Source organism: Vigna angularis, chromosome 5, assembly GCF_016808095.1.
Source record: "Vigna angularis cultivar LongXiaoDou No.4 chromosome 5, ASM1680809v1, whole genome shotgun sequence".
NCBI lineage: Eukaryota > Viridiplantae > Streptophyta > Magnoliopsida > Fabales > Fabaceae > Vigna > Vigna angularis.
Window position 1 is genome coordinate 14,044,752 of NC_068974.1, and position 27,768 is coordinate 14,072,519.

The 27,768-nt window shown below is 35.0% G+C and overlaps 3 protein-coding genes across 4 annotated transcripts; 1 reads left to right on the forward strand and 2 right to left on the reverse strand.

Moving 5' to 3' along the window:
* The first annotated feature begins 2,881 nt into the window (after positions 1 to 2,881).
* Positions 2,882 to 5,576, forward strand: LOC108320250 (uncharacterized). The gene is made up of 5 exons (XM_052878144.1): positions 2,882 to 3,393; positions 3,511 to 4,020; positions 4,103 to 5,075; positions 5,145 to 5,336; positions 5,412 to 5,576. The coding sequence occupies exons 1-5, from the start codon at positions 2,882 to 2,884 to the stop codon at positions 5,574 to 5,576; spliced, it is 2,352 nt and encodes a 783-aa protein (XP_052734104.1).
* Positions 5,577 to 5,804: 228 nt separating this feature from the next.
* Positions 5,805 to 7,255, reverse strand: LOC128196653 (protein MAINTENANCE OF MERISTEMS-like). The gene is made up of 3 exons (XM_052878145.1): positions 6,851 to 7,255; positions 6,183 to 6,764; positions 5,805 to 6,103 (listed from the first exon to the last, which is right to left on the reverse strand). The coding sequence occupies exons 1-3, from the start codon at positions 7,253 to 7,255 to the stop codon at positions 5,918 to 5,920; spliced, it is 1,173 nt and encodes a 390-aa protein (XP_052734105.1). The 3' UTR covers positions 5,805 to 5,917.
* A 3,726-nt stretch (positions 7,256 to 10,981) lies between these two features.
* Positions 10,982 to 26,784, reverse strand: LOC108320245 (putative cyclin-B3-1). 2 transcript variants are annotated; one of them, XM_017551629.2, is made up of 23 exons: positions 26,634 to 26,784; positions 26,403 to 26,469; positions 26,243 to 26,306; positions 26,124 to 26,144; positions 25,280 to 25,337; positions 25,111 to 25,159; positions 24,938 to 25,019; positions 17,570 to 17,627; positions 17,020 to 17,077; positions 16,885 to 16,939; positions 16,732 to 16,758; positions 16,583 to 16,646; positions 16,400 to 16,445; positions 16,215 to 16,308; positions 14,634 to 14,679; positions 13,985 to 14,326; positions 13,787 to 13,906; positions 12,456 to 12,545; positions 12,184 to 12,345; positions 12,039 to 12,095; positions 11,823 to 11,921; positions 11,487 to 11,665; positions 10,982 to 11,411 (listed from the first exon to the last, which is right to left on the reverse strand). In XM_017551629.2, the coding sequence occupies exons 1-23, from the start codon at positions 26,646 to 26,648 to the stop codon at positions 11,276 to 11,278; spliced, it is 1,989 nt and encodes a 662-aa protein (XP_017407118.1). In that variant the 5' UTR covers positions 26,649 to 26,784; the 3' UTR covers positions 10,982 to 11,275. The 2 variants fall into 2 exon arrangements, with proteins under 2 accessions (XP_017407118.1, XP_017407117.1); XM_017551628.2 differs by having other exon boundaries at positions 26,124 to 26,156.
* Between the last annotated feature and the right edge of the window lie 984 nt (positions 26,785 to 27,768).

Here is a 27,768-nt window from a genome sequence, read left to right on the forward strand (position 1 = left end):
TCTTAACCCATGCAACTAACACCTAAAAACATTATAAACTCACCTAACGAACCAAAATCATCCGCCCAACGAGTGTGAAAATAGAGAACTCCCACAAATCAATGAAGGAGCTCGCCCAGTCCTTGAAACCCACTGCCAAAATCCTTATTTACTCGCCCTGCAAGCTCTCCTTGCTCGCCCAACCATCCTACAAAATTCTGCAACATCAAAATTTGCAAACTATGCACCCATCAATACTTCCCTACTTGTTTTATGCATAATTACGAAATTTTATCACTTCCATTAGGCATTTTAAGACACATATGACCTATCCAAATGCATAGGACTCCACTTAAACCAAATCTAAAACTATATGACTATGAGTTTCAGTCCAAATTCACTAAAAATACCACTCTAGAGACTAAATTTCAATTCTAACCACTTTAACCTATAACTGGCCAAATTAGGGATCTGCACAAGTCCAAAGTGACTCAATAACATACCTAAGCCCTTATCTTTACCTCATACCTCAAATTTCAAAAACTCAACTTTCAAAACCTCAAAATTACACTAAAAGTCATTTAAAAACACAACCTTCTTATCTATCATGCATTCCTAAACAATTTACGTAACGAAATCAATCCTAACAAATCATAATTTACCTTACCAAAGATCCTAAATTCTCATTTCTCCTATTTTACCATTTATTCTACAAATCACATATCCACGCTTTTGACCAACAATAAACCTTCAACTTTACAATTTCATTTTCATTCAACATTTCAATCACAAGATAACCTCGTCACTTCACAAAACATCATTAACAAGATACTTCCAACAAAACACATACTCATACAATATATGAAGTTTTCATACACATAATTCAAATCAATAAAGAACACAATTATCACAAAGTCATACATCGCTAATATAACTAATTCAAATTTTTATTCTCTAAATTCCTTAATCATACTTGAAATTAAATACTTAAATCATAAAACTAGCTTCTCTTACCTTAAAAGAAATTACCACCTCTCTACACAGCTTGTTGTTCTTAATTTAAGCTCAAGGAACTCTAGAGAAATTTACAAACAATAAGAGCATGATCATAGCAACTCCTTGGGACCTCTGATCGACAAAGAGATAGGTAGAAAACTAATGCAACATATGCGAAGAGAACCTTGTGCATGAATCTGACTAAAGAATTAAAGGAAAAAGTAGCAGAAACTTAATTGCTTTATAAGGAAAAGTGATCGATAGAAAGTAAGGATTCTCCACCATGATCACTCAGAAACCTTTTGGTCATCAAACAAATTATCTAGGTGTTAGAAATTGTAAAGAGAATGCAAGAAGAGTTAAGGGAAAAGTTTCTTAAGAGATGGTTAGTATTTTTGATAATGAAACAAGTTTAAGAGTTTCTATTCATATTGTTGAATTATTTAAGTTTAAAATATATAGTCTCATTATTTTAAAACACCTATAACTCTAATACTCGATAACAATAAACAATTTTTTAAATATTAATATGCAATTAGAATATTTTATTTTTTATTTTATAAATTTAAAATATTTAGAAATTCTTTTCCAAATAATAGTATATTTGTTATAATGAATAGACTATTTATTCTAATTAGAATATGAACACTTACTTTTGTTTTTAATATAAGTGGAGCTTTTTTTTACCTATTAGTTTTTTTTTTCTGTTTTCTCTTTTGTTTTATTGTGTTTTGTTTAACTTTTATACTTCTCATTTTTTTACATGAGTGTTTCTGCGGATTATAAAAATATTAATAAAAATAAAATACAAAAATAATTTGCATACACTAAATAGAAAATCCTTATTAAATATCACTAGGGAGTTGCTCCCTCCACCACCACACATCTCTTCCTCCACCTCCCCTTTACTTTTTTGCCCCTTCCTCCATCTTTCCTTTACTATTTTGCCCCTCAGTAAAATTTTATTTTTAAAATTATTATTTTTTAATTTTATTCATTTATAACATATTTCACTGATAACCTACGTAGTTCCTTGTATGAGTAAAATATTTTTCTGCAAAGCTTGGTGATCGTGAAAAGAATTATCAAGCAATCTTCCTCTTGTTCTCGGTGCAGTACGTGGTACAGTGCGTTTGTGGTGTAGTGTCCTTGTCGTGGTTCCTCTCCAGGTACGTAGTCATAATCCTTCCTATAATCCTAAACCCTAAACCCTTCCCATACTTCCAATAATCCTTTTAATATCCAAGCCTATAATCCTTGCATGAGCCGCAAAAGGCAGCAAAATAAAACCGAAACATAAAAGGAACACTGCCTCTGGACGGATGACATCCTTCAACGGATGTCAACATCCGTTTAAGGCGAAACGGATGTCGACATCCGTTTTGCCTTAAACGGATGTTGACATCCGTTGAAGGATGTCATCCGTCCAGAGGCAGTTTCCTTTTACGTTTCGTTTTTATTTTATTTGTTTATTTTATTTACAGTAATTTATATTTAAATTTATAATTTTAAATGTTATATATGGTTAGTTTTTAAACGTAATAATTTTGTTAAAATATGAATTTGTTATAGATGATTTTTGTATCTTTAATTCTTTAATAATTTGATAATTATATAAAAAATTATTTATTACTCTATTTATATCAAATATATAATTTAATTATATTAATATTTTTATATTTGTTTGATTAATTATTAATTATGTTAATAAGGGTCATTATAATTTTGTAGGTGATTATTATTTAAAATGGATGAATATCTTCATATGGATTCTCAGATTGGTTGTAGTTTGAAATCTGATTTGTCTTCATCAATTAGCAAAGTTGTAGAGAGAGATTTAACAAATAGATTTACAACAAATGAAATATTTCATTCACGGGACCACTTAATTCAATGGGTAAGAGGGATGGCTTTTGATTTAGGATTTGTTGTGGTAATAGTAAGATCTGACATAGCTACTGGTGTACGGGGAAGAAAAACGTATGTCAAGCTTGGATGTGAAAGAGGGGGAAAATATAGGAAATACAAAGCTGATGCAGTGGCTAGTGTATACGGCACTCGTAAATGTGAATGTCCGTTTAGATTAAAGGGTAAACCATGTTCAGATGGGGCTGGATGGGTGTTGAAGGTGATGTGTGGACATCACAACCATGAGTTGGCTGAAACTTTAGTGGGTCACCCTTATGTTGGCAGGTTAAATACGAGTGAGAAGTCATTACTGGTTGATATGACAAAGAGTAAAGTTACACCTGCAAATATTTTATTAACACTCAAACAAAATAATGATCGAAATGTGACAACGATTAAACAAATCTACAACGCAAGGCATGCGTATAAACGATCATTAAGAGGGTCCAGAACTGAACTACAACAACTTATGATGTTGTTGGATCGGGATAAGTACATTCACTGGAGTAGGTGTGTTGATGATTCAAAGGTTGTTACTGACTTGTTTTGGACACATCCTAATGCGGTGAAATTGTTAAACTCATTTAATGTTGTATTTATGATGGATTCCACATATAAAACAAATAGATATAGACTTCCGTTGCTTGAGATTGTGGGTATGACGTCTACAGGGTTAACCTTCTCAGCAGCATTTGCTTTCTTGTCTACTGAAAGGCAGAGTAATTTCACATGGGCTTTGGAAAAGAGAAAAGGTTTATTTTTAACATCTGAGGGTGGTCCTAAAGTTATTGTGACTAACCGAGACTTGGCTTTGATGAATGCCATATCAAGTGTATTCCCTGAGTCATATCAGATGTTATGTCGGTTCCACATCCTTAAAAATGTTAAAGCTAAATGCAAAATGTTAGTTCATTCTACTGAGGTTTGGGAAGTGTTGATGGATGCATGGGAAAATGTGATGGATTGTGCTGATGAAAGCTTGTTTGCTGAGTATGTGAATGGTTTTGAATACGCAAGCAGATCATGGCCTTTGTTCTTTGAATATGTTAATCAGAATTGGATTATTCCATACAGCACATACTTTGTAAAGTTCTGGACGAACAAAGTAATGCATTTAGGGAACACAACCACAAATAGGTATGTTGTAATGTTATTTTATTTATTTGTTTTGTAGATAAATAATTATTTGTACTTGTTGAACTTTTTTTTTTTGTTTCAGGGCTGAATCTGCTCATTGGAGCCTGAAGAAAGTTCTGGGCAATAGTATGGGTGATTTGTGTTATTGTTGGGATAGTATTCATAACGTCATTATCTTACAACACAACAAGATTAAGGCGTCATTTGAAAGTAGTTTGTTGCTCAGGAGTGACTATTTTAAAGGCTACATATATAGAGAACTTATTGGGCGTGTGTCTCGATATGCATTGGATCTCATTGCTAAGGAATTGAAAATAGTGCAGCAGATAGGATTGGACTCCTCAAAGTGTGGATGCGTATTGAGACGTACATTTGGTGTCCCATGTGCATGTGAATTAGCACGATATGATCCTAGGATGATCCCTATAGGTGAATTTCATATCATGTGGCGAAGATTGCATTTCTCAAATGTTGAATTAAATGAAACTAAGCCTCAGTTATCCATTAAAGATGAGTTGAAACAAGTAGAAGAACGATTCAATGAGGTTGACATTGGCGGTAAAGTCACCATCAAGCAGAAGTTACTTGAGATTGTTTGTCCTACATTGACATCAATGGTCCCTCCATTACATAAAGTCAAGACAAAGGGTGCACAAAAAAGTAAAGTTAAACGAAGTGAAAGGTCTACTACGCGGGATCCATCATATTTTGAGTATGTGGAAGCCTTTCATTCAACCATAGAATCTTCATCTGTGAGAAGTAAATTACAATCAAAGCCAAAAGCAATGAAGAAAAGGAGAGTTCCAATGATAGACCAGTTTCATTCTACTACTCACCCCTTCATTGTGGACGTTGTTGATGTTGTGGCTGATGGTCACTGTGGGTATAGATGCATTGCTGCGTTGTTGGGACTCGGAGAAGATTCATGGCCCGTTGTGAGGAATGAGTTGTACAAAGAACTCAGTGCTTGGCGTGATGAATATGCAAGCCTAGTAGGAGGCTATGATAGACTAGAAGAACTGAGGTCCTCTTTGTTGGTGCAGTCACTGTCCGCGGTAAGTGTTTCCCGTTTTATGTAGTTTCTTTATTACATGGTTTTTTCTAACAACTTTTATTCATAACAGGCTAACACGAGCAAGTGGATGACATTACCAGACATTGGTTATGCAATTGCTAACCGATATAACGTTATCTTAGTGTGTTTGTCATACTCTCAAAATTATACTATCTTTCCACTACGTTCCACACCACCTTCTGATATCACTCAACATCGCTTAATTTGTATAGGACATGTTCATGGATGTCATTTTGTGCAGGTAAGTGCATTTTGTTATGAATTTATTTTAAAATTACTTATCACTCAATTATATTTTGTTATTTGTATAATGTAGGTTAAGCTACAAGAAGGTTGTCCGTTGCCCACGGTGAATATCATGTCCTCAACCCACTGTTATCCTGAGGCACGAGCGTGGTCATCTATTTATACTAGTAGGATGCACGCATTTGAACAGTTGATGGACATAACAACATCTTATGTTGACTTAGGTGATTCATGATATTTATATTATGTATGAAGATATGTAGAAATACACTATTATATTTTGTTATTTAAGTACTTATTGTCAGTATTCATGACAATTATATTTTTATTATTCGTGATATTTATGTAGTATTTATTTATATATGATCATATTTATATTACTTGTTGTTAATTAAGTTCTTATTTTTATCCACTTAAACATATAAATATTTGATCATCTATATAACCAATATAAAAGAACATGTAACTCAAAATGAAAACATTGAAATTATAAGAAATTATAAATGTCTATTACAAATACAAAGATAATAGAAAGTCCTGTAATACATAATCAGAAAAAGGAAATATAAAGTCCCATCAATTAGACGTCGACCGTCTACCACGCACATGCCTCTGCTCTCTCCTAGTGGTGGAATATTCGTCGATGCCTTCATTAGCAATCTGAAGCAGGTCCACTGACACCTGATGTGCAACAGTACCCTCGGTGACATGACGACACGATATCAAGGACTGTAACATTCTCGCCATTCGCCTAAATCTAGCCTGCATTATAATTATATCAAACAATTAAATAAACAAGGTGATCAAAATTTAATAATATAAGCAATGAAAAATAATATACCAGGGCGCCAGATGGTGAAGGTGGAGACGATCTACGATGGGGTCGTGCCTCCCGTGGAACATCGGGGCGTTGTCTAGGTGCAAGAGCCGGTCGCGCGTCATCTGCAGCAACAATAATATAAGGATGCGAAACCCTCCTGAACCACTGAATGTACCCATCAACACAGTCAGAAGGGGATGCTGCATGTCTGACATTACTCACAACGTGAGCTCTGAAGTGCAACCACATATGATCAATGGCCACTACATCTGCATCTGGAACCGTAGTCGGTGATCGTGGAATGTCTTGCTGAAACCCAAATTGCCTCAGCACACGCTCAGGCAAATGACGACAAAGGGTGTCACCAATCCGAATCCATCCAGAATACATACAGATGCCGAAGAATGGTCGAATGCCCCGATGCCCCTCATACGGATGCCATACAACTCCACTGTATGTCAGCGCATCCAACTGTGATCGAATCTCTGTGAGAGTGGAACTCTGCCTAGGGCTCTGCCACCTCATGGCACGTGGTGTGGTGTCATCGTAAGAAGCTACCAACCGCCTCCTCCCCATACTAGGGAAATGTTCGTATATCCAACTCTAAAAAATAATTATTCAATTAAATTTCATCCATCTTCGAACATGGAAATAAATACATGAAATAAATGTCAAAGTTATAACTGTACCTGAAATAGAGTCAAATATCCAGCCATCTGCTTCGTGGAGGCGAGACTCGCATCCCCGAGCTGGTCGTACAAATAGGCGAGTGCAGCAACACCCCAGGCATATCTGCCACACGCGTGTACGTCTCTAAATAACAATAAGTAAGACACGCGTATAGAACTGGCACTCTTATTTGCAAAAATTGTGCATCCTACTAGATGCAACAAATATGCTCTAGCAGCATAGTCCCAATGCTGCGACTCACACCTCTGAACATATATCTCTCTAAGCCAGCTGAGTCTGACTTTCGGACCACGTGCGTCCTCCATCTCAGAACCTGCTGTGCCACCATCAACGCCGAGTAGTTGCACAAGGGCTGTACGAGCCTCCTCAAACTCCAACTCCTCCAAATCACACATTTGCCCCATCACGGACAGGTGAAGTAATGTCGAGACGTCATCAAGAGTAATCGACATCTCCCCTATAGGGAGATGGAAACTACTGGTCTCAAAATGGCACCTCTCTATGAATCCGAGGAGTAACCCCTTATCAACGTAATCATAACAAATCCCTGTAAGAGGCATCAAACTGGAATTCAACACAATGTCTTGAATTCCCTCGTGGCATGGTCCTAACTTATTTACTTTTTTTCCGTGGGAGATCAACTTCAGTGTGTCCCCTCAATCCTACACATCAATATTTAATAAATTTTCTATTAAAAAAATAATAAAATAAATTTTATTTTTGCACTCACCCGGCCTTGGGAAATAGCATAAGCTACATGCTGAACATAGTGCGTCAGCAATGAATGATCGTGTGGACCTCCAGGAAATCCAGCGACATCCTCTTGTATGTCATGAACATCTGCATGCTCCTCCTCATCGTCATCATCGTTAGGGGCCTGAAATGCATTCTCCTCTCCATGAGTCTCATACGCCTCATATGTTTGTTCCTCAACGACTCGCTCCTCAGCTATGGGGTCATGCTGGATAGGAGTTGCCCGACTTCTACGAGCAGAAACGGTAGGTCTTCTTCGAGCTTCGCCCTGCGACGAACTCTCTCCTCGAGAACTCTCACCTCGAGAATTAAAAGATGCACCACGTGTTCTTGCCATTTCTAACAATAATTTGTTTATTTAATTTCAAAAATTAAAATAAATTATTGTTTCAAATATCATTAATAAACTATAAAAAATGCAATTCAAAATAAATTAAACTAATAATAATTAATTTATTAACTTACAACAAAAATTAAATAAAAGAAACAATTAGCTAATTAATTAAAATAATATATTTAAATACATTTTCATTTAATTATTATTAAATTAATTATTATTACAAATACAAATTTACTATAAATAAAATAAATACAAATACAAATTTACTAATATTAAATAAATTAAATTGATAATATTTATTTTAAGAAATAAAAATAATTTAAATATATAAAAGTTTTCGTATCTAATTCTTAATCAATTTATTTACAAACTACAAATAAAAAATTTTATAAAATATTCAAATAATAATCTAAGTCAAAAGAAAATTTAAAAACATTTAACAATAAATATATCAAATATATAAATATATATTTCAGTTATAATAATTTAAAAACAATTAAAAAATAAAAAAAATGCAGCACAGCCGAAACGGATGTGGGATATCCGATTAGCCTTCAACGGATATCCCACATCCGTCGACGGAAGTCGGACATCCGTCGAAGGCAAACGGATGTCCCACATCCGTTTTAGCCTTTCGTGCACAGTAAAATCGTCGACAGAGCACGGGGTGAAAGAACCAACCTGGAACGCAGATCTGCTCTTCCACGCTGTTCCTCCGCACACGCTATTCCTCCGCACCAGTCTTGCTCCACACCAAACGATCTTCTACAAAAACGAAAAACAAAGAAGAAAGAAGAAATGGAGAAAAATGGAGAAGTTGGAGAGGTTACGAAAGTGAGGAAGAGGTTACGGAAGTGAGAAGGGAGAGATGGAAATGAAAGGTTGGTAGGTGTAGGGCAGTAAATGAAAAGTAAAAAGATTTTACTTTAGGACATAATTGGAATTATATAAAATTGGGTTAGGACATAATTGGAATTATATAAAATTGGGGAGGTGGAAGGAGAAGCACGTGGAAGTGGAGGGAGCAACGCCCATATCACTATTACTAACATAAACACGTGAAATTTCATACATGTTTATCCGCATTTCTGTTAAAATGATATATTTCAAAAAATATATAAAAAATAAATATAGTTATTTTTTTTAAAGTGAGAGATTAGATTACGAGTTTAGTGTGTACTTTATCACATAATAAAACTATTTTAATTTTAATAAAAGGTGAAATTGTCTTATCCAAAAATATGTCAAAAACAATTACAAAAAGTTATATCCTTTTAAATTAAATTATGTATTATATATATATATATATATATATATATATATATATTAAGTTATATAGTATTAGCTTGCCTTCTTTATTGGTTATTTATATTTTTTTTTGCGATGATAAGTTTTACGGTGTGAGCAAACAAATCTACAGATATAATAATAGTAATGGTAGACTTTCAAGGGAAAAAGGAGAGACCAAATATAGGAGTGTTGGGTCTGATGTTTAATAGTGATTTCATAATGTGTAGTTTGGTATATTTATGTCAACACTAAATTTTATAAAGAACTTCTTTTTATTTTCTTAATTATAAAGATTGTTGGATGTAGACTATAGATGCACATTTGAAATTTATTTATGCATATCTTTTGAATACATATCATTAAAGTTGTGTTCAAATATCATTTGTGTATGACTGTTAAAAATAAAAATTTCTCAACTTTTGAGATATTACATTAATTATCACCATAGATTTTAAAACCAGCTTTTAACAATATGAAGAAATTAAGAAAGTTGTTGATGATTCTTCCTTAACCTCCTTCCTTCTTTAAAGAAACCATTTCACTCATCATTCACCCTTTTATTTAGAATTCACACATGCTTATCAATTGCTATGGCATGGAAGTTAATAGATTAATTTTGTAGTGTTGTATAGTTTTGATGTGTGACTTTGGGTAATAAGTAAAATTTGCCTAGAAGGTACCAAATAAAGGATGTAAGATAGAAAGAAAAAAATGAAAATAAAGAGTTTGATATATAATATAAATAAGTAGAAATATTTTTAAAAAATACAATCCGCAAATCTATTTATTTTATGGCACATGCATAATTATGGAAGATTTAAGAAACTTATATAGATTATCTTTGTTATTATTCCAATGGTACATAATTATGTTTGATGTGTTTGGAAATTTGTGTAAAAAATCCATACTTAACCATTTGGTAGATTTTGTGGCATTTGAAATTATTTTAATGTTAATCCTTGAATGTGATTTTTTTTTTTGTGGGTTTAGCTTTCTCCTCTATTTTGGTTGTGTTTTGAGATGAAAGATAAATGTTTACACTTGTACAGAAATATACAATTTCAAATTTCTCATTTTTCAAGAAGATAACTATTGTGCTGAAAATTTTAATGCTTTGACTTTAGTAAATAGAGGTTATATGTATTCTAATTTCATGAGAGCTTAGATTTTTTTTATAATAAGTTTTATCTTTTCATATTTGGAATTGTATAATTGTTGGAAAAGTTATATTATAGGTTTGGTTTGGTTCTTAATGCTTATATTATTTGCTTCTTTTATTTCATTTCAATAAATTTTTATATGATGAGAAATTATATATATATTTTGGAGGATTGCACTTTTGATAATAAAGATCTATTTATTTTATTTTAAAGTACTTTCTAAAAAGTATATAACTACAAACAATTTTTTTTCTCTTGATACTTTTTTTAATTTTATATTAATAAAATTAAATAAATATTGATGTTTTCTAATTTTAACTTAAACAAAACTTAAAAATATATTTCCATTCCATTTCCCTTTTAAATTTTAATGTTTAAAGAATGGAAAATCTTATTCAGTAATAATCATTTGATAAAATAATCAATCTGTAATTTATTTCACAAAAATTAAATTAAGTGATTGTTATATTTGATGTCCCTAGTAATAATTAAATGAATAATTTATATATTGTAAATGAATGATCCGCATAAATTCAAAAACTTTCATTTAATGATAATCAAGTGAATGTCTCCTTAAACTGAAAAGATAAATAATAAATATTCCATAGATTGAACTTCATAGAACATTAATAGTAATCAGTTTGTTTCTAAAAAAAAAAAGAAGCACCCAATTACAACTAGAATCAAGTTTGTACACAAGAAAACCTCGACAAAAATAAACCTCGAGATTTTTTCGAATTTAATTCCTATCTTAAGGCATACTATAACTAGTGTTCATAGGAATATCATATTATGTAACAGATCTATAACTAGAGAACAGTTCAAATCCAACGGTTCTCCTCATGCAACCCTATCTTAATGCATGTTTATGTGCGTCCAAATCACAGGGGAAGTACGTCCAAAGGTTTCACTGCTGCAACCTTACCGAGTTCTGGTCTAGAGTACTTTTCATACGCAACTGTCAACTTTCCAACCCCAGCAGCTTTGTGGAACTTGAGTATCATTTCCGCACAATCCCTACAAATGTTACAGTCAACATAAATGGAATTCATCCCAAACTTTAAAAGTGATAGAAAAAGTTTGAGTAAATGCCTGAGCTGTGAAACTTCATAACGCGCATGCTTGTGAAGTAATGGGGTCCATGGTGGAGATATTTGCAAAGTACACCGTGCAACATAGAGAGCTGATGCACTAAGTAATGAAGGCTTGAATGCTAAAGCGTCATATTCAACTAAGCATAAGTCAACCAGAAAGAATGCCATGTGTTCAATCTGGAAGAATAAATTCAAGACAAAATGTTAGAAATCAAACTTGATGTGTTCCTGCAAAGAACAGTCAATTGGTCATATTCAAATTGATTTTTTACCCATAACGTCAAGCTGCAATGATAAACTAAATTTGTACGACCATGCATGCTGAATTACATACCTTTTTATCTGATTGTCCAGCCTTCAGAAACCGCACCAAAAAAACATAATGAGTAGGAGCATTGAGACGGAACTTCAATTTTCTAAGAATAAGTTTTTCCTGTACAGAGAGCCAAACGACAAATTAGAATAATACTTCAAGTAAGATCGTTCACTTAAACATGACGATGAAAGGGAGAAGTGCAATTATGTATGCCTTTTAATATACAATTCTTACCATTCCAAGCATTTCATCTCTAGTATACCCAGCAGAGATGCTAATTAAATCTTTGACCTGGAACAGATGCAACAAAAGAAAGTGAGCCCGATAAAGCATGTCATCTTTTCTTCAAAAGTGTATATGCTCTAATATGGCTTCTTACCCTAGGATGCCAAAAATCCTCATATTTTGAAGCCAGCAAAAGTGCTGTAAGACCAACTAACTGCATATCAGTCTTTTTGATAGTCACCAGGGAGAGATATTGATCCAGCAACGTAACAGTGAGATACAGTGTTTCTGGCATCAAATCAAATTTGAAGTGTACCTATAACAGCCAATGATGATAGGCAAAGAAAGTGACTATGATAAGTAATAGGCAGAACAAGAAAAATGAAGAAACAACGTGATGAAAGAAAAGTCATGGAAATCCTTTACTTCAATTAGCCAGTTGATCAAAATGCCCCGCAAATGTGGTGTAATGTCAGTCTGAATTGACATGTAATTTGCTAGAGCTGGATTACGTGCCTGCAGTTGAAACAAATTTTTAATAAATAAAAACATTATTTGATACTAGAGGATATTGGTAAAATGTACAATATAAATTTGTATAGATGGGCCCAGTGATATGATTACACCAACAAGGAAGCGACAAAATCAGTTAAACAATGTCATTCAAACGATGACAGAAGCTGAACAAGGTTGCATCATCTCCTTCTGTTAGTGTAATAAAGTATTTATTCAAGCATATGGGAGAAGATTTTTTTTTTTAAAAAAAAACGGTATATATTGATTGCATTGAGTGTCAGTGTGCGTATTGGAAGTGCTGATTACGATAGTTGCTGGTCGATTGTCAAGTTTTTTTAAATTATATTTAATACAGTCAACTTTTGGAAATGCATATGTTTGGGTATCATTACAGTAAAAAACAATAATTCAGTGGCCAAAGTAAGAAATGAGAAAAAAAAGGAATAAAAGAACCTCAAAAAGATGAATAATTTTTCTCTCTTAATTTTTCTCTAAATAAAATAAAATTATAGGAAGACTTTGGGATGATTTAAAGACTCCACCAAAGCTTCTCTATGTAGGCTTGGTGGGGGCAAATCACAAAGTAAAACTTTTACTACTTACATCCGACGTGGGATTTTATTCTTAAATAAATAGCTTACAAATCTAAAAATGTTTGTTGTAGAAAATTATTTCTTAATTCCATACTTGGTGGATGTGGAGCTATTAAAGCCTATAGTGGAATGGGAGGAAAATAGAAAGAAAGAGACAAGCACGTTCATTAGAGAAGAACTTCACTCAACTATAAAAGGAAAATTATTTCTCTAGGGTAACGAGTAACAAAGTGCAAACCAAATAGCTGAGTCATAGACATCTATGCAGCTGGAGCTATTCTTGAAGAAGAATCAAGGTAAAAAAAAAGTAAGGAAGACTAATGATTATGAGATGAGATCGTTCTAGGGGAAGTCAAAAATCGCAGTAGATCAAAATTTCAAGAATTTCAAATACTACAACTGTGGCATGAGTGCACTTGGAGAAAGATTGTTAGCAAAAGAATGGAGAGAGCATCAACGTCTCATAGTTGTTACAAGTATCAACCTCTCAACCACCCATGTTATATTATCAACCTCTCAAACATCTAATATCATCACAGAATAAATTTACTCAACTACAAAAAAAAAGTACATATCTAGAGTAATTGGTAACAAAGAGGATAACATAACATAAAAAGGAGCTGACATCATAGGCACGATGAGTATTACCTCAGTAACCCAATAGTACTGATATATGTCATCAACGTATTCAGAAACTTCAAATTGATTGCTTTCATTATCTATATTGGGTAGGTTATCTTGCTCTCTAACTTCACTTTCCTTGAGAAACTGCAAAATAAGGGGCAACATGTAATTTAAATTTACGGAAACTAAAAAGGAACTAGTAGTTTCATTTGAGCATTAAACCTTAGATCCTTCAATTAATGAACTTGTATATGATTTTCGGCGGCTGGATTTTTTCCTTGGAATAATCTCTGACAGATCAGTTTTTAGTGTGCTCTCAGATGGAAGATGTCTTTTATTTGCATCATCAGATACTGTCGAGTCATTCCCAGGAAGAGACAACGAAACTGTTTCTTTTTCCTGACATAAGGTTGCACTAGCCGATTCTAATTTGTTCTGAGCTGATATGGATTTGTTCTGAGATGACGTTGCAATAGTTGATTCTAATTTACTCGGAGCTGATATGGATTTAGATTTTGAAGTCCTTTGCGCAATGGAAGCCTTGAGTGTGGTCTTAACAATTGGCTGAAACGAACAAGGTAAAACTCAGATTCACACTCTACAACAAATTTTCAATTACTTCTCACAAAGTTGGGGAAAAAAAATAAAAATGTAGAGGAAATTATTGACTGAGAAGACACTTCTTTATGTCATTAAATGAACCAATTAAATATTTAGATCTTGAACAACAGTGCAAGTATCAATCATATAATATACATATATGCGTTAAAAGGTTTTCTGCTATATTTTACTTAACCAAACTACATTATACTGTTCGGCCTTGTCAATAATTATACAGAAAACTACAGACAACAGAGTGCAGCCAACATACCTTGGCAGACTTCCTTAAGGATGCATGTGAGACATTAGGCTGAACCCTGTAGGTGAATTGCATGAAAGGAACAATTAATATACAAATATGGTCTATCAATTGATAATTAATATTTTATCAAGAATGTCAGTTAATGATGATAAACAGGCATTCAGCTACAATCTAAATATGATAATGATTTCATATTTCATAGATTCTGTACATATAAAATCATCCATCTGTCTTCTTGTTCCTAAATCCTAAAGTCCACTTCCTACTGTCCTATATTCTTCCAAAAAAAAAAATCAAATCTCAGTACATACTAGGGTGAGCCCGTGCATTGTATATGCTGCAAGGCCACTGTTTTTATTTGAGGGGACATGTCAAAAACTTTTATACGGAGTATTACGGGCAGTTATTGTTGGAAAGTAGTAGTAATTCAATATCAGAATGTTTAAACATGTCATTACTATTGGAAAATGTTCAGTATTAGCAGCCATGGTGACAGTTCACAGCAGACATTTAGGAGCAATTACATTTTCTTTTGAATAGAAAGATATATTTATTGTCTTCTCGTTTGCACAAGGAACTTGTCTCTATTTGTTGGAGTTAGGACAGCAAATACTGCAGTATTACAAGTATTTTGCGATTTAAAAATACTAGTTAATTGATGGATGCATTTGACAGTCAAAGATACTGTGGATGCATTTGATAGTCAAAGATCAAGTGGATTACGCTAAAAAGGGGTAGTCATAAATATCACTTCCTTCATGTGGCTCCTTATTTGGCCATCAAAATGCGGAGTGTCGATGCAGCTAGTTAGCATCGGTTTTCTAGACATCACCTGATAATTATATACTGTTGATGCATTAGATAGTCAAAAAGATCAACAACATCGTAGAATATGGATTACGTTAAGAACGGTAATCTAAATATCACCCCCTTCAAGTGCCTCCTTTGGCCCATCAGAATGAAGAGTGTGAATGCAGCTAATAGTATTGGTTTTCTAGACATCACTTCATAATTATATACTGTGAATGCATTAGATAGTTCAAAAGATCAACAACATCGTATAATGTGGATTACGCTAAAAAAGGGTAATCTAAATATCACCGCCTTCAAGTGCCTCCTTATGCCCATCAAAATCCAGTGTGTAGAAGCAGCTAGTTAGTATCGGTTTTCAACACATCACCTCATAAGTATATACTATGGATGCATTAGATAGTCAAAAAAGATCAACAACATCGTAGAATATGGATTACTATTGGTTTTCTAGACATTACTTCATAATTGTATACTGTGAATGCATTAGATAGTCCAAAAGATCAACAACATCGAATAATGTGGATTACGCTAAAAAGGGTAATCTAAATATCACCGCCTTTAAGTGCCTCCTTCTTTGACCCGTCGGAATGCAGAGTGTCGATGCAGCTAATTAGTATAGGCTTTCTAGACATCACTTCGTAATTATATAGGCTAATTAGCTAGATTCCTCAGTTTTGCAACTTAATGCTAATCACACAGATAAAATGTACCGGAAGTGCATAATTTACAACAGAGGAAGCAGGAACTAAGCTAATGATATGATTAATTATCACTTACGTCAGAACAAAACCATCACTCACTCGATTCTTCCATAGATGGCTTCTTGCATTAACCAGTTGGGAACTATCTTTTCTATTTGTTGTTGCCTTAGCTGAAATCAATAACATACCAAGTTTAATTAACATAGCAAATGTCAGTTCATTGACATTTTCAAAGTGATTATCTATGCCACAACTTCTTACAGGGAAGACAACTTTGGCCTCTTGCTGTTTGAGAACTAACATTTTCCTGCAAGGAAGCAAAATCCGAGTATAAGAAAAGGAAAATGATTTTAAAAAAAAAATGAAAAATATGGCAATCAATGAGCTATATTTTTTGGGAACTTTCTACCACTAGAAAAGACAAACAATAACAAGAATTATTACCTTTGGTTTACTCGTATCTTCTCTGATTACCCTCCTTGGTACTGGTAAAGACTTCCTTGAAGTGCTTGGAAAAGATAAAGAATATACTGGTTTCAGTTCACGTCATTCATAAAACTCACTTGAACCAATAAAATGAAATATTAAGAAACCTCGTAGCTGTAGTCTTCCATGTAAACCTGCAAAATATAAAATAAAAGGCAATGTAATTTCTGTAATGAAGTCCTTGGAAGCATAAAAATCAACCATTAATAACTTTAATATCCATTAAATGTAAGATGAACAAAAGACAGTATCCTAAGTACCTGTCCTTTGTGGAGAAAACTGATTGGCCTCCTTTTGTATTATTCTTTTGATCATCTAAAGGGAGAAAAACCTCTAAATGATATTCTAAACTTCCAAAATACAATAAAAATAGTATGAGGTAATGAATCAGTCACCTTTATTGAGAGCATCTAATCGAGCATCAGCTTTACTATTATTTCTTTGCACTCTTCCCTAATTTAAACAAGAAAAATTATCAGTGCTTCATCCTAGTATAGACCCAAGGAAGTTTAAATTAATGTTTTATATTTTATAAATGCTTCCCTTTTACCATGACCATCTCAGCAAGATAATGAAAGGTTAAGATCTACCACCGTTAATGCTGCCGAATGAAAAAAATGATTCTCTAATAGAGCTCTTTGGAAAAGCAGAAAAACAACTTTTAAAAAAATATTACGCATAATCATATATTTTTTAACAAAGAGAGAAAATAGAAGTGTGAAAATAGGGTTAATGGTTTTGTAGGACTTCTTTTCACTTTATTATGCTTTTATACTTCACTTCATAGATTACATAGCCAAAACTTCATCGATTGGGTCATTTTGGTGTATTGAGTCTTTAACTAACACCAGTAAAAGGAGTACTCCTCTACATAAAGCACTTATCATGTTAAAAAAACTTGGTCTTAACAGAAAATTGGTACAATTAGTTAAGTGGGTAAAATACCGTGATGGACTTCCTCAAAGATACACCCACTATTTTTGTACTTGAACCTGTTGAAACCCTGGAAAGGCACATAAGATATGCAAAATCAAATAACGAAGCAAACATTAGAGGAAATAATATACTATCAAGCAATTGGAGAGAATACTGCACCAATGTCTGCTTGACAAAAACCAAAATCACAAGATCAAATTCTATTACGCGTGAAGCATTACCACAAGATCAGTTTCTTTTACGTGAAGCGTCTAGAGATTGGATTTTATTTCAATGTCAAAGGTCCATGTGACCAAAAAATATGAAAGCTGTTAAAATATGAAATAATTCAAGAGTTTTTTGCATCAAGGAGCTTAAGAATCTAGAAGACTTGGTTATGCCTAGTGTAAATATCATTATTTGACCATATAATAAATAAATGCAATAAATCCTTTTTGGCCCCATTCTTCTAGAGGAATATTAAGCTTCAATCTGATAAGACGGGTCTCTTAGTTCTCAAGAACAAAGATCTCTAGTGTGAGAAGGTATCTTAACCTACTTAATTATAACATATTCAAGTGATTCTACCCATCAGCTTAAGTGTTTTACATAATAGGATATATGGAAGGACGGAGAATAAACTAATTAATAATTTAAACATGATTTAATGTGATTTCAGACTAGGTGTGTTTGATAGAGAGAAAAGAAATAGAAGAGGAAGTAGGTAGGTGACAAAAGAGAAGACAAATAAGTGAAAATGGGATGGTAATAGATGTTGTTTAGTTGAAAAAGAGAATAATATTATTTTTATTTTTATTTTCATTTATTTTGTTTATATTATTATTATAAGTTCGTAAAAGAATAACAAAAGGAAGGGGGTGGTTCAGAGAGTGTTTCATGCAAACACAATTTTCTTGCTCTTCTTTCTTCTGTGCAGAAACTTATTCGTGTGCATTCACCTACCAACTTGTGTGGTTAACTTTTGACATTTTGTTGAAATTGAAGGATTGAGATAGGAAGGACAAAGAGAGTTAACCTGCTCAAAATCTAAAACAGACATAACTTCATGATATATAAAAAGAAATATAAACACTAACCCCTTACTTATTCTAATTTAGACTCCTAATCCTAGGGGATCATTTAATAAACTATGAAATATGAAATCACTCCCAAGGGATCCTTTAATATACTATAACTCAAAAGCCAAAGCTAACTAAGTTTGTTGTTGCATTTAACAAGAAAAGAAAATTAAAAATGATGCACCAAAGTGGAGCTGAACTGGGTTTGGACTATATTTGAGACAGAAGCAGGACAAAATCACGATTAGACCAGAAATTGTCTAGGAACAGACATTGTCTAGAACTAATGACAACACTGACGGAAAAAAGAAATGGATCTTACCACCAAACAAGAAAAGTCAGTGGTCCAATTGAGCCACATAGCAATGAGAAGGTGGCCAATTGGGAAAAGTGGGTTGGCTATTGATACAGCCCAAATACCTGTTGGGCCACACAATATATTGGACAAAGAAACAAAAGAGCAAAAGAGGTGGGGACAAGTTTATAGCAGGAGAAAACAAAATAAAGAGGCTGAGGTGGACATAATTAGTTAGAGAGAGAGAATTGGAGGATCCTAGGAAGATTTACCTTTTCGTTATTACCTTTATATTGTCAGGACAGTGTGTGTGGGGAGGGCATTCGGTTGTTGAATGAAATATAGACTGGAGAGTATCGTTTTGGTCTCTTAAGGAGCCTAGCTCTGGACAGTAGGTTATTCCTTCTGTTTTTGGCCTTTATTTCAATGAAACAGGATCTATGATCCTTTCTCATACTATCTTTTCCTCTTAGTTCATTTCTTGTTCTGTGGTTTCCTAACAATTCTGGTCCGACCTGCCGGATAACTTCATTAGAGGGTGAATGGTTAACACTCGAGCAGACAGCAGAAAACAAGGAGAACCAGTGGTTTCAAGAAAAATGGAGGAGAGGGTAGGGTATGTAGAAGAAGAAGTTATTCGAATGAAAGCAATCATGGAAGAGTTGCGTCTGCAAGCAACTCAAAATTACTCAGCACTAGAAGAGATGAGAAAAGAAGCTGCAGAAAATCAAACAAAAATGATGGAGTTGATGACGAGGAGTTTTGAAAAGAGAATATATGAAGAGGGTGAAGGTTCTGTGGGAAACAAAAAAACAGAGACTAAGGAAAATACCAAGGGTGGAGCGAGTTTTACAGCTCTAGAAGGGGATGCTTTGGCAGAGTTTCAACAATCAGTAAAAAGGATTGAATTACCAGCATTCACGGGCGAGGACGGCTGGGTGGATTTCGAGAGCGGAGATTTACTTCAAGGTCCAGGAGACCAGCGAGACGGTGAAAGTACATCTGGCTCATTTGTGCATGGAAGGAGGGACAATCCATTTTTTCAATTCGTTGTTAAACGATTATGAGGTGTTGTCATGGGATAATTTGAAGAGGGAGTTGCTTGAACGTTACGGAGGAATGGGGGAAGGGAGTGTATATGATCAACTGACGACTCTGAACCAAACAGGGAACATGGATGAATATATTGGACGATTTGAATGCCTGATCGCCCAAATTCCTAAGCTCCACGATGAACAATATTTTTCATATTTTACCCATGGGCTCAGGGAGGAGGTCCGAGCGAAGGTGCGAAGCTTACATATCGCAAACCCTCTAACCAGGGGACGTTTGATGAACGTTGCTCGTGCTGTTGACCTGGAGGTGTCGGGACGAAGCAGAGGGTGGCATAGGCGGAACGAAGCACAGGTAATAGGAGGTGACAATTCGGGTCACAAAACTGGATCCAACGTAATAGGACGAGTGGGTCAAAAAGGGTATGGGTCTAAGGGTTGGAGTAATGGGTCAGGCCCAAACTGGAAGAGTGGTGCAAATGATAAGGGATCAGGGGGAGCACGTGAAAGGGGCGTGCGTCACTTATCTTATCAGGATTTGGTGGATAGGAAAAAGAAAGGGCTGTGTTTCAAGTGTGGTGGGCCGTATGGGCCAAATCATCAATGCCCAATTAAACAATTAAGGGCCATAGTAGCCGAGAATGAAATTCAGATTGAATGTGAAGATGAAGAAGGAACCCAAAAAAGTGACGACGAGGGCAAAACGGAGGAAGCCGATGGAGTTTGTAGTGCAATCAGTCTCTTCGTGCTGGAGAAAGAGACTCGAGATGCACCCAGAACGATGAAACTAAAAGGGATGATCAAAGGAGTACCTCTTCTCATTTTGATAGATTCCAGAGCGTCTCACAACTTCATTTCGAGAAGGTTAGTGAAAACAATGGAATGGGAGTGGCAAAATACGCGGAAAATGCGTATTTTGATGAGAGATGGGCATCAAACAGAAACAGCTGGGGTTTGTCGGGGGTTGAAGATTGTTCTTGAAACAGGGGAGTTCGTAGTGGATGCTTTTTTATTCGAACTTGAGGATATTGATCTTATCCTTGGCATGGCATGGTTGGAGTCGTTGGGAGAGATGCGGGTAGATTGGAAGAAGCAAATCATGAACCTTAATTTGACCCAAGGAATTAAAGTACTGCGAGGGACAGAGCAAAGTGAATCTTTGAGTGCTAATCTTTACAAGTTCGAAATCGAAGGGGAGGCTAAGAAGGAAGAGGAAACTAATCAAACTCTGTTGGAAAAATTAAAACAGACGATGGGTCAATATGAAGATGTGTTCAAGGACCCAGAAGGTCTACCTCCAAAACGCCAAAAGGAGCACTGCATCAACTTGCTTCCCGGAAGTGCACCAGTTAACGTGAGACCTTACCCGTATCCGTTTCACCAGAAAAATGAGATAGAGAATCAGGTTCGTTCCTTGCTGGAAGTGGGGCATGTTCGGCATAGTCAAAGTGCTTTCTCAAGCCCGGTAATCCTGGTGAAAAAGAAAAACAAGCGTTGGCGAATGTGTGTAGATTATAGAGCGTTGAACAAGGTGACGATACCTGACAAATTCCCAATTCCCGTAATTGAAGAGCTCTTGGACGAGTTGCATGGAGCTAAGTATTTTTCAAAATTAGATCTCACTTCCGGGTATCATCAAGTCAGGATGAGGGAACAAGACATAGAGAAGACGGCCTTCCGAACCCATGAGGGACATTACGAGTACTTGGTAATGCCCTTCGGACTCATGAACGCACCTTCAACATTTCAAGCTTTAATGAATGAAGTTTTTAAGAAGATGTTGAGAAAGGGAGTCCTGGTATTTTTCGATGACATATTGATATCTGGAAAGGATTGGGAAGAGCATCTAACAAACCTCACTAAGGTATTACAGCTGTTAAGGGAGAATATTTTATTTGCAAATAAAGAGAAATGTAGTTTCGGGAGAAGTAGTGTTAACTACCTGGGACATGTGATATCAGAGAAAGGAGTTTTTGTAGACCCTGAGAAGGTAACAAGTGTGGTTGACTGGCCCGTGCCAAAGAATGTAAAAGGCGTGAGGGGCTTCTTGGGCCTCACAGGTTATTATAGGAAATTTGTGAAGAACTATGGAAACGTGGCGCGCCCCTTAACTGAATTGACGAAGAAAGATAACTTTAGTTGGAATGAAAATGCCCACAAAGCTTTTGATGAGTTGAAGAGATTGATAACAACTGCTCCATGTCTTTGTTTGCCCAACTTTGAGAAGGAATTTGAACTTGAGTGTGATGCATCAGGTACTGGGGTTGGGGCCATTCTAATGCAGGACAGGCAACCAATCGCCTACTATAGCAAGGCTCTAAGCCCAAAGAATCTGTCCAAATCAGCGTATGAGAAAGAATTGATAGTCGTAGTTCTATCCATCCAACATTGGAGACCATATTTGCTGGGGCGAAAATTTAAGGTTTTTTCTGATCAGAAAAGCCTTAAACAACTATTGCAGCAGCGCATCACAACAGGGAGCCAACATAATTGGGTAGCAAAGTTATTGGGGTATAACTTTGAAATAGTGTACAAGCCGGGTTGTGAGAATAAAGGTGCGGATGCACTGTCGCGGAGTAAGGACGCTGCAGCTTTAAGAAAAGTGGTCACAGAGCCAATTTGGATGGATTATCCTGCAATAGTTGATGAGGCGCATAAGGATGGGGAGCTGGTGGAGATTATTAAAGCATGTGAAAGAGGGAAGAGTTGAGGGTAAGTATACAGGATTCAGCTATCAACAAGGTGTACTGCAGTATAAAGGCAGGTTAGTCATTTCATCTCAATCACCTTGGATTCCTGAATTGTTGAAAGAGTTGCATGCATCTCCCCAATCCGGACATTCTGGTTTCTACCGAACATATAGACGGGCTACGGCGAACTTATACTGGAAAGGGATGAAGGGGGATATCATGAAATTTGTTCAAGAATGTGACACATGTCAACGTCAAAAATATATAACTGCTGCCCCAGGAGGATTGTTACAACCCATGCCAATTCCGGAAGAAGTTTGGGAGGACATAAGCTTAGATTTTATTACAAACTTACCAAAATCCAAGGGATTTGATAGGGTGTTGGTGGTTGTTGATAGACTTACAAAATATAGCCATTTCATTCCAGTAAAACATCCTTTTACTGCTAAGAGCATCGCTGAGATTTTTATCAGAGGGGTAGTTCGCTTACATGGGGTACCTAAATCAGTGGTAAGTGACAAAGATCCTACATTCATAAGTGCTTTTTGGAGGGAATTTTTCAGGCTACAGGGGACTAAGTTAAGGATGAGTTCAGCGTATCATCCACAAACCGATGGTCAAACGGAAGTGACCAATCGATGCCTGGAGACATACCTACGTTGTTTCATCACTGATCAACCGAAAGTGTGGATTAATTGGCTGCCGTGGGCAGAATTGTGGTTGAACACCACTTACCATGAATCTATATGAACTACACCCTTTGAGGCAGTTTATGGGAGGCCTCCCCCAAGGATTATTCCAGTTGTAAGAGGAGAGGTGAAAGTAGAGGCAGTTCAGCGTGAATTAGTTGATAGAGATGAAGCTATTCGTCAGCTGAAGGGACACTTGGTGCGTTCCCAGGATCGTATGAAGGCACAAGCAAACAAACATCGAAAGGAGAGAAGTTTTGAGATAGAGGACATGGTGTTTCTCAAACTGAAACCTCACAGGCAACACTCAGTTATTTCGCGCATTAGTCCTAAGCTTAGTGCAAGGTACTACGGACCTTTTGAAGTCATTGAAAGGATCGAAGAGGTAGCTTATCGGTTGCAGTTACCACCTAATTCAAAAATCCACCCTGTGTTTCATGTTTCGCTGATCAAGAAGGCCATTGGGGAGTATAAAACAGCAGAAGGACTGCCCACAGGGCTAGAAGAGGACCAATCAGAGGTATGGTTACCCCAGAAAGTGTTGGCTACTAGAAGCATACTCAAGGGGGGAGAAAGGGCTAACCAATGGTTGGTGCATTGGCTAGGAAAAACAGCAGAAGAAGCAACGTGGGAGGATGAGATGTCAATGAAGGTCCAATTTCCAACTTTTAGTCTTAAGGACAAGACTATCTTTCAAGAGGGCGGTATTGATACAGCCCAAATACCTGTTGGGCCACACAATATATTGGACAAAGAAACAAAAAGAGCAAAAGAGGTGGGGACAAGTTTATAGCAGGAGAAAACAAAATAAAGAGGCTGAGGTGGACAGAATTAGTTAGAGAGAGAGAATTGGAGGATCCTAGGAAGATTTACCTTTTCGTTATTACCTTTATATTGTCAGGACAGTGTGTGTGGGGAGGGCATTCGGTTGTTGAATGAAATATAGACTGGAGAGTACCGTTTTGGTCTCTTAAGGAGCCTAGCTCTGGACAGTAGGTTATTCCTTCTGTTTTTGGCCTTTATTTCAATGAAACAGGATCTATGATCCTTTCTCATACTATCTTTTCCTCTTAGTTCATTTCTTGTTCTGTGGTTTCCTAACAGCTATAACCGGAGATAACTAGGGCAAACGTGTTCCAGCATGGACGAGAAAGGTTGACAGTTGAAGTGATATGACGTGAGACAAAATACTTTCATAAACAACTATTTTTTACTAATACTAGATCACTAGACTCCCAAGTCTCAATCCTAATTAATGAAGTGAAAAACCCATGAAATTGAAATCCATAAGGACTCCTAAGAGATATTTAACACACTCTAAGATATTCAAACAAAATCAAAGGTGAAAATGTTTAGATTGCCACTGGATATTTCGAGCAATCTATCAGAAAATCCAAAACAAAACATGTCACAAAAGAATGTCAATACTTGGAGTCTATATCAGCTGATATGTGAGAATAAATATAAATGAAATATTTATATAACTGTACGAAATAAGTATCCAAAAATAACTTGCAAGTGTTTTATTTAAACAGTGTAATACTACCACCTCCCTTTAACTTTCTTTCTATCCACAATAAATATGATTCTTACTTCATTTTTGAGTTAGCATGCCCAAGAGCTGCTGTGAACTTTTCTTCAACATTGCTAACATCAGCCAATGCCTTTCTCACAGCTGTATTTGGTATTAGAAGCCAGAATAAGCGAAAATGAAAAGTGTGTTATTCCACGCAATTTTAACCCAAATGAGTTCAGTTAATACTTACAAGTACCATATTTGCCACTACTTTTATCCATACTCTGTTTGAGACCACCCTTCACCATTAAAGTTGCACAATAGTTAGACATATGGAGTGTAATGTAACCAAGGACAGACTCAAGAATACAAATATTTAGACCTCAAAAACTATTAGAAGTTCAGAATGTTTATGTTACCTTTGGATTACTGGTACTGTTAAGAATATTCCCTTTGCCAGCCACCACGGTACTCCTTCTGCATAAATTGCAAAGGAGGAGCGAGAACATATAGATAGATCACTACAGTGCTTTTACATATTTCAGGCATATAGGAACATCTACAAGAAATGAATATCATTCTGCAAAATGTTGTCATGGTTTCTGTTAGGTTTCTAATTAGGAAACCTAACCACAATGCACTCTCACACACACAGAACACCAGAAAGAATGAAAGAATGTTGTTATTCACAAGTAATCTCAATGTACAATGAATGTCCCAGAGCATAACCTCTCTCAACAGAGTTCCTAGAACCTGTTATGTATCTTACAATCACCAAAAGTCCTCTACCCTTTTCTAATAGAGGTATTTATAATACCAGCTTGTCCCGCCCACTTATTAACAGCCACTTAACCGTTAAGACGGTTAAGTCATCTAGTTCTCTCCCTCCTCTTGTAAACTAACCAGGGTCTATCAGTTTCACAAAAAACAACTGTTTCAGGCAATGACATAAAAAACAGAAAACAAGCCAGCAGATTCAGACTTCATATGAATAGCATATAGCATATAAGATACAATCTTGAGACAAGCCCGTCCAATTTGAACTACAAGAGGCCGTTAAAAGCTCCGCTATCTAAAACCCCTTTCAATAATATGACACGACTAAAGGGCTTCCTTATCTATCTGATATCTCATAAAAGTAAACAATTAATCAAAATCATTTTGACAAAACATTAGATTTCTACAGATATTCACGATTTCAGCATCTAGAAACCACCCATGGATCAGACAGCACATCATTTGAAGTCCACTAAGGCACTATACCTTGAATTTGCAACTGTTCCACTGGCAGAAGTCCTAAAGAAACAACCAAAATCAGTTCTGAATAATATTTACACATACGTATTAGCTATAAATTCCCAATCACAAAAAAAATAACTTACGTATTCCCATCACCAGCTTTAGTCCGGTCCATTTCCGAAAATACCTTGAACTTCCTACCACCCACTGCTCAATATACATACAAAATCACCAAAAGCATATAGCATTTCGAGAGCAACAGAAAACAACACAGAAAAAAAAATCAAGCAAATACATATATACCGCTTGGGCGAGATTGGGCGGCAGCAGCGACCACAGAGGCTCGAGTTGAGCCCACTCTAGATTTTTCCTGAAGCATGCAAGAACCAAACAAGAATTAGGGTTTAAAGGCAGAATCGAAGGTGAAAACCTCGTGAAGAATGATAGCAGGATTGTGCGAAATTTGAAAATCGGAGAGTGAAATGATTGAAAGGTGCAAATTGAAATAGTGAAAATTGGAAGTGAAATCCTTACCGTGAGAGAAACCATTGAGGTATTGGTTTGAAGTGTTGAAGAGCTTGATGCAGAAAGGCAGAGAAAAAAGAAGAGAAAAATGTACCGTTGAGAGCGAGTGAAAATTGAATGAGAAAATCACGCGCCTTTGTCTTTAGATTTTGAATTTACATGCTTTCACGTTGATACCCTCCTGCTTTACACAAACAAGACATAAAATATATAAATAGGAATTTCTTTTTATTTTTAATTATATAGTAAATAAGTTTTAAGACAACGCAAATACGATATTAATTCTTACGATTTACGTGAAAAATAATTTTGGTGTTTGATAGAAGAATTCTTTATAATTTCTGTAATTGGAAAAGTTTGTTATTATAAAAAAATTAACATTTGTAGAAAATAATGTTACTGGAAATGATTTTTAACTAACTTTTTCACCAAAATATTCCCGTAGAGAAAAGAAGAAACTAATTTCTCAAGTTAAATAAGTACTTTGGTGATATTAATAAACTATCATGTTATTTTAATAAATCATTTGTTGTGGTAAAAACAACATATTATGTTAATAATTTCTATAAATTGTGTACAAATACTTTTCTACAATATTTACTCATCAACCAAAGAGACTTTATTCATTTCTTATAATCTTAATTTTCTTATTCCTGATTCTATCAATCATGGTTTTTGGTCATGAAAAAAAAAATCTTTTACAAAACAATAGTGTTATTTTTAGTCCTTACCTTTTATTATAATTAGTTTAATGTTAAATTTATTTTGCTTCAATAACTCACTTTTTAATATTTAGAATTTAATTTGACAGTTGTAATTTGATTTTAATATATTATTTTTAATTTATAATTATAATTTTGAATTATTATAATGTAATTAATTTTTACTATTGTAAGAGCCTAAAAAATCGTGTATTAAATGTGGTAGAATGTTTTAAATAATAATATTCAATTATTTTAATCAAAAGTATAAATAGAATTTTCTATTAAGAAGTTTTATTATCTAAAATGCATTCTCTTTCTAAAATTCTTTCTCTTAAGAGTTTTTTGCAACTTTTAATTTATGTTTATTTGTCTGAAGATTAGAGACTCAATGAGTGATCCTTGAGGTGAGATTTTCTTTTCTAAACGATCAATTTATGTAA

What these genes read in the sequence shown, in the direction of transcription:
- LOC108320250 (XM_052878144.1), top strand. Translation starts at nt 2,882, where the DNA reads ATGGCTTTTGATTTAGGATTTGTTGTGGTAATAGTAAGATCTGACATA. An exon ending in AAGTACATTCACTGGAGTAG is followed by an intron (nt 3,394 to 3,510) that starts GTGTGTTGATGA and finishes TAAAACAAATAG; the next exon opens with ATATAGACTTCCGTTGCTTG. An exon ending in ATGGATGTCATTTTGTGCAG is followed by an intron (nt 5,337 to 5,411) that starts GTAAGTGCATTT and finishes TGTATAATGTAG; the next exon opens with GTTAAGCTACAAGAAGGTTG.
- LOC128196653 (XM_052878145.1), bottom strand. Translation starts at nt 7,255, where the DNA reads ATGGGGCAAATGTGTGATTTGGAGGAGTTGGAGTTTGAGGAGGCTCGT. An exon ending in GATATTTGACTCTATTTCAG is followed by an intron (nt 6,765 to 6,850) that starts GTACAGTTATAA and finishes ATTATTTTTTAG; the next exon opens with AGTTGGATATACGAACATTT. An exon ending in CTTCACCATCTGGCGCCCTG is followed by an intron (nt 6,104 to 6,182) that starts GTATATTATTTT and finishes ATTATAATGCAG; the next exon opens with GCTAGATTTAGGCGAATGGC.
- LOC108320245 (XM_017551628.2), bottom strand. An exon ending in CATGCTAACTCAAAAATGAA is followed by an intron (nt 17,628 to 24,937) that starts GTAAGAATCATA and finishes GTGCCTTTCCAG; the next exon opens with GGTTTCAACAGGTTCAAGTA. An exon ending in GAGATGAAATGCTTGGAATG is followed by an intron (nt 11,922 to 12,038) that starts GTAAGAATTGTA and finishes CTCTCTGTACAG; the next exon opens with GAAAAACTTATTCTTAGAAA.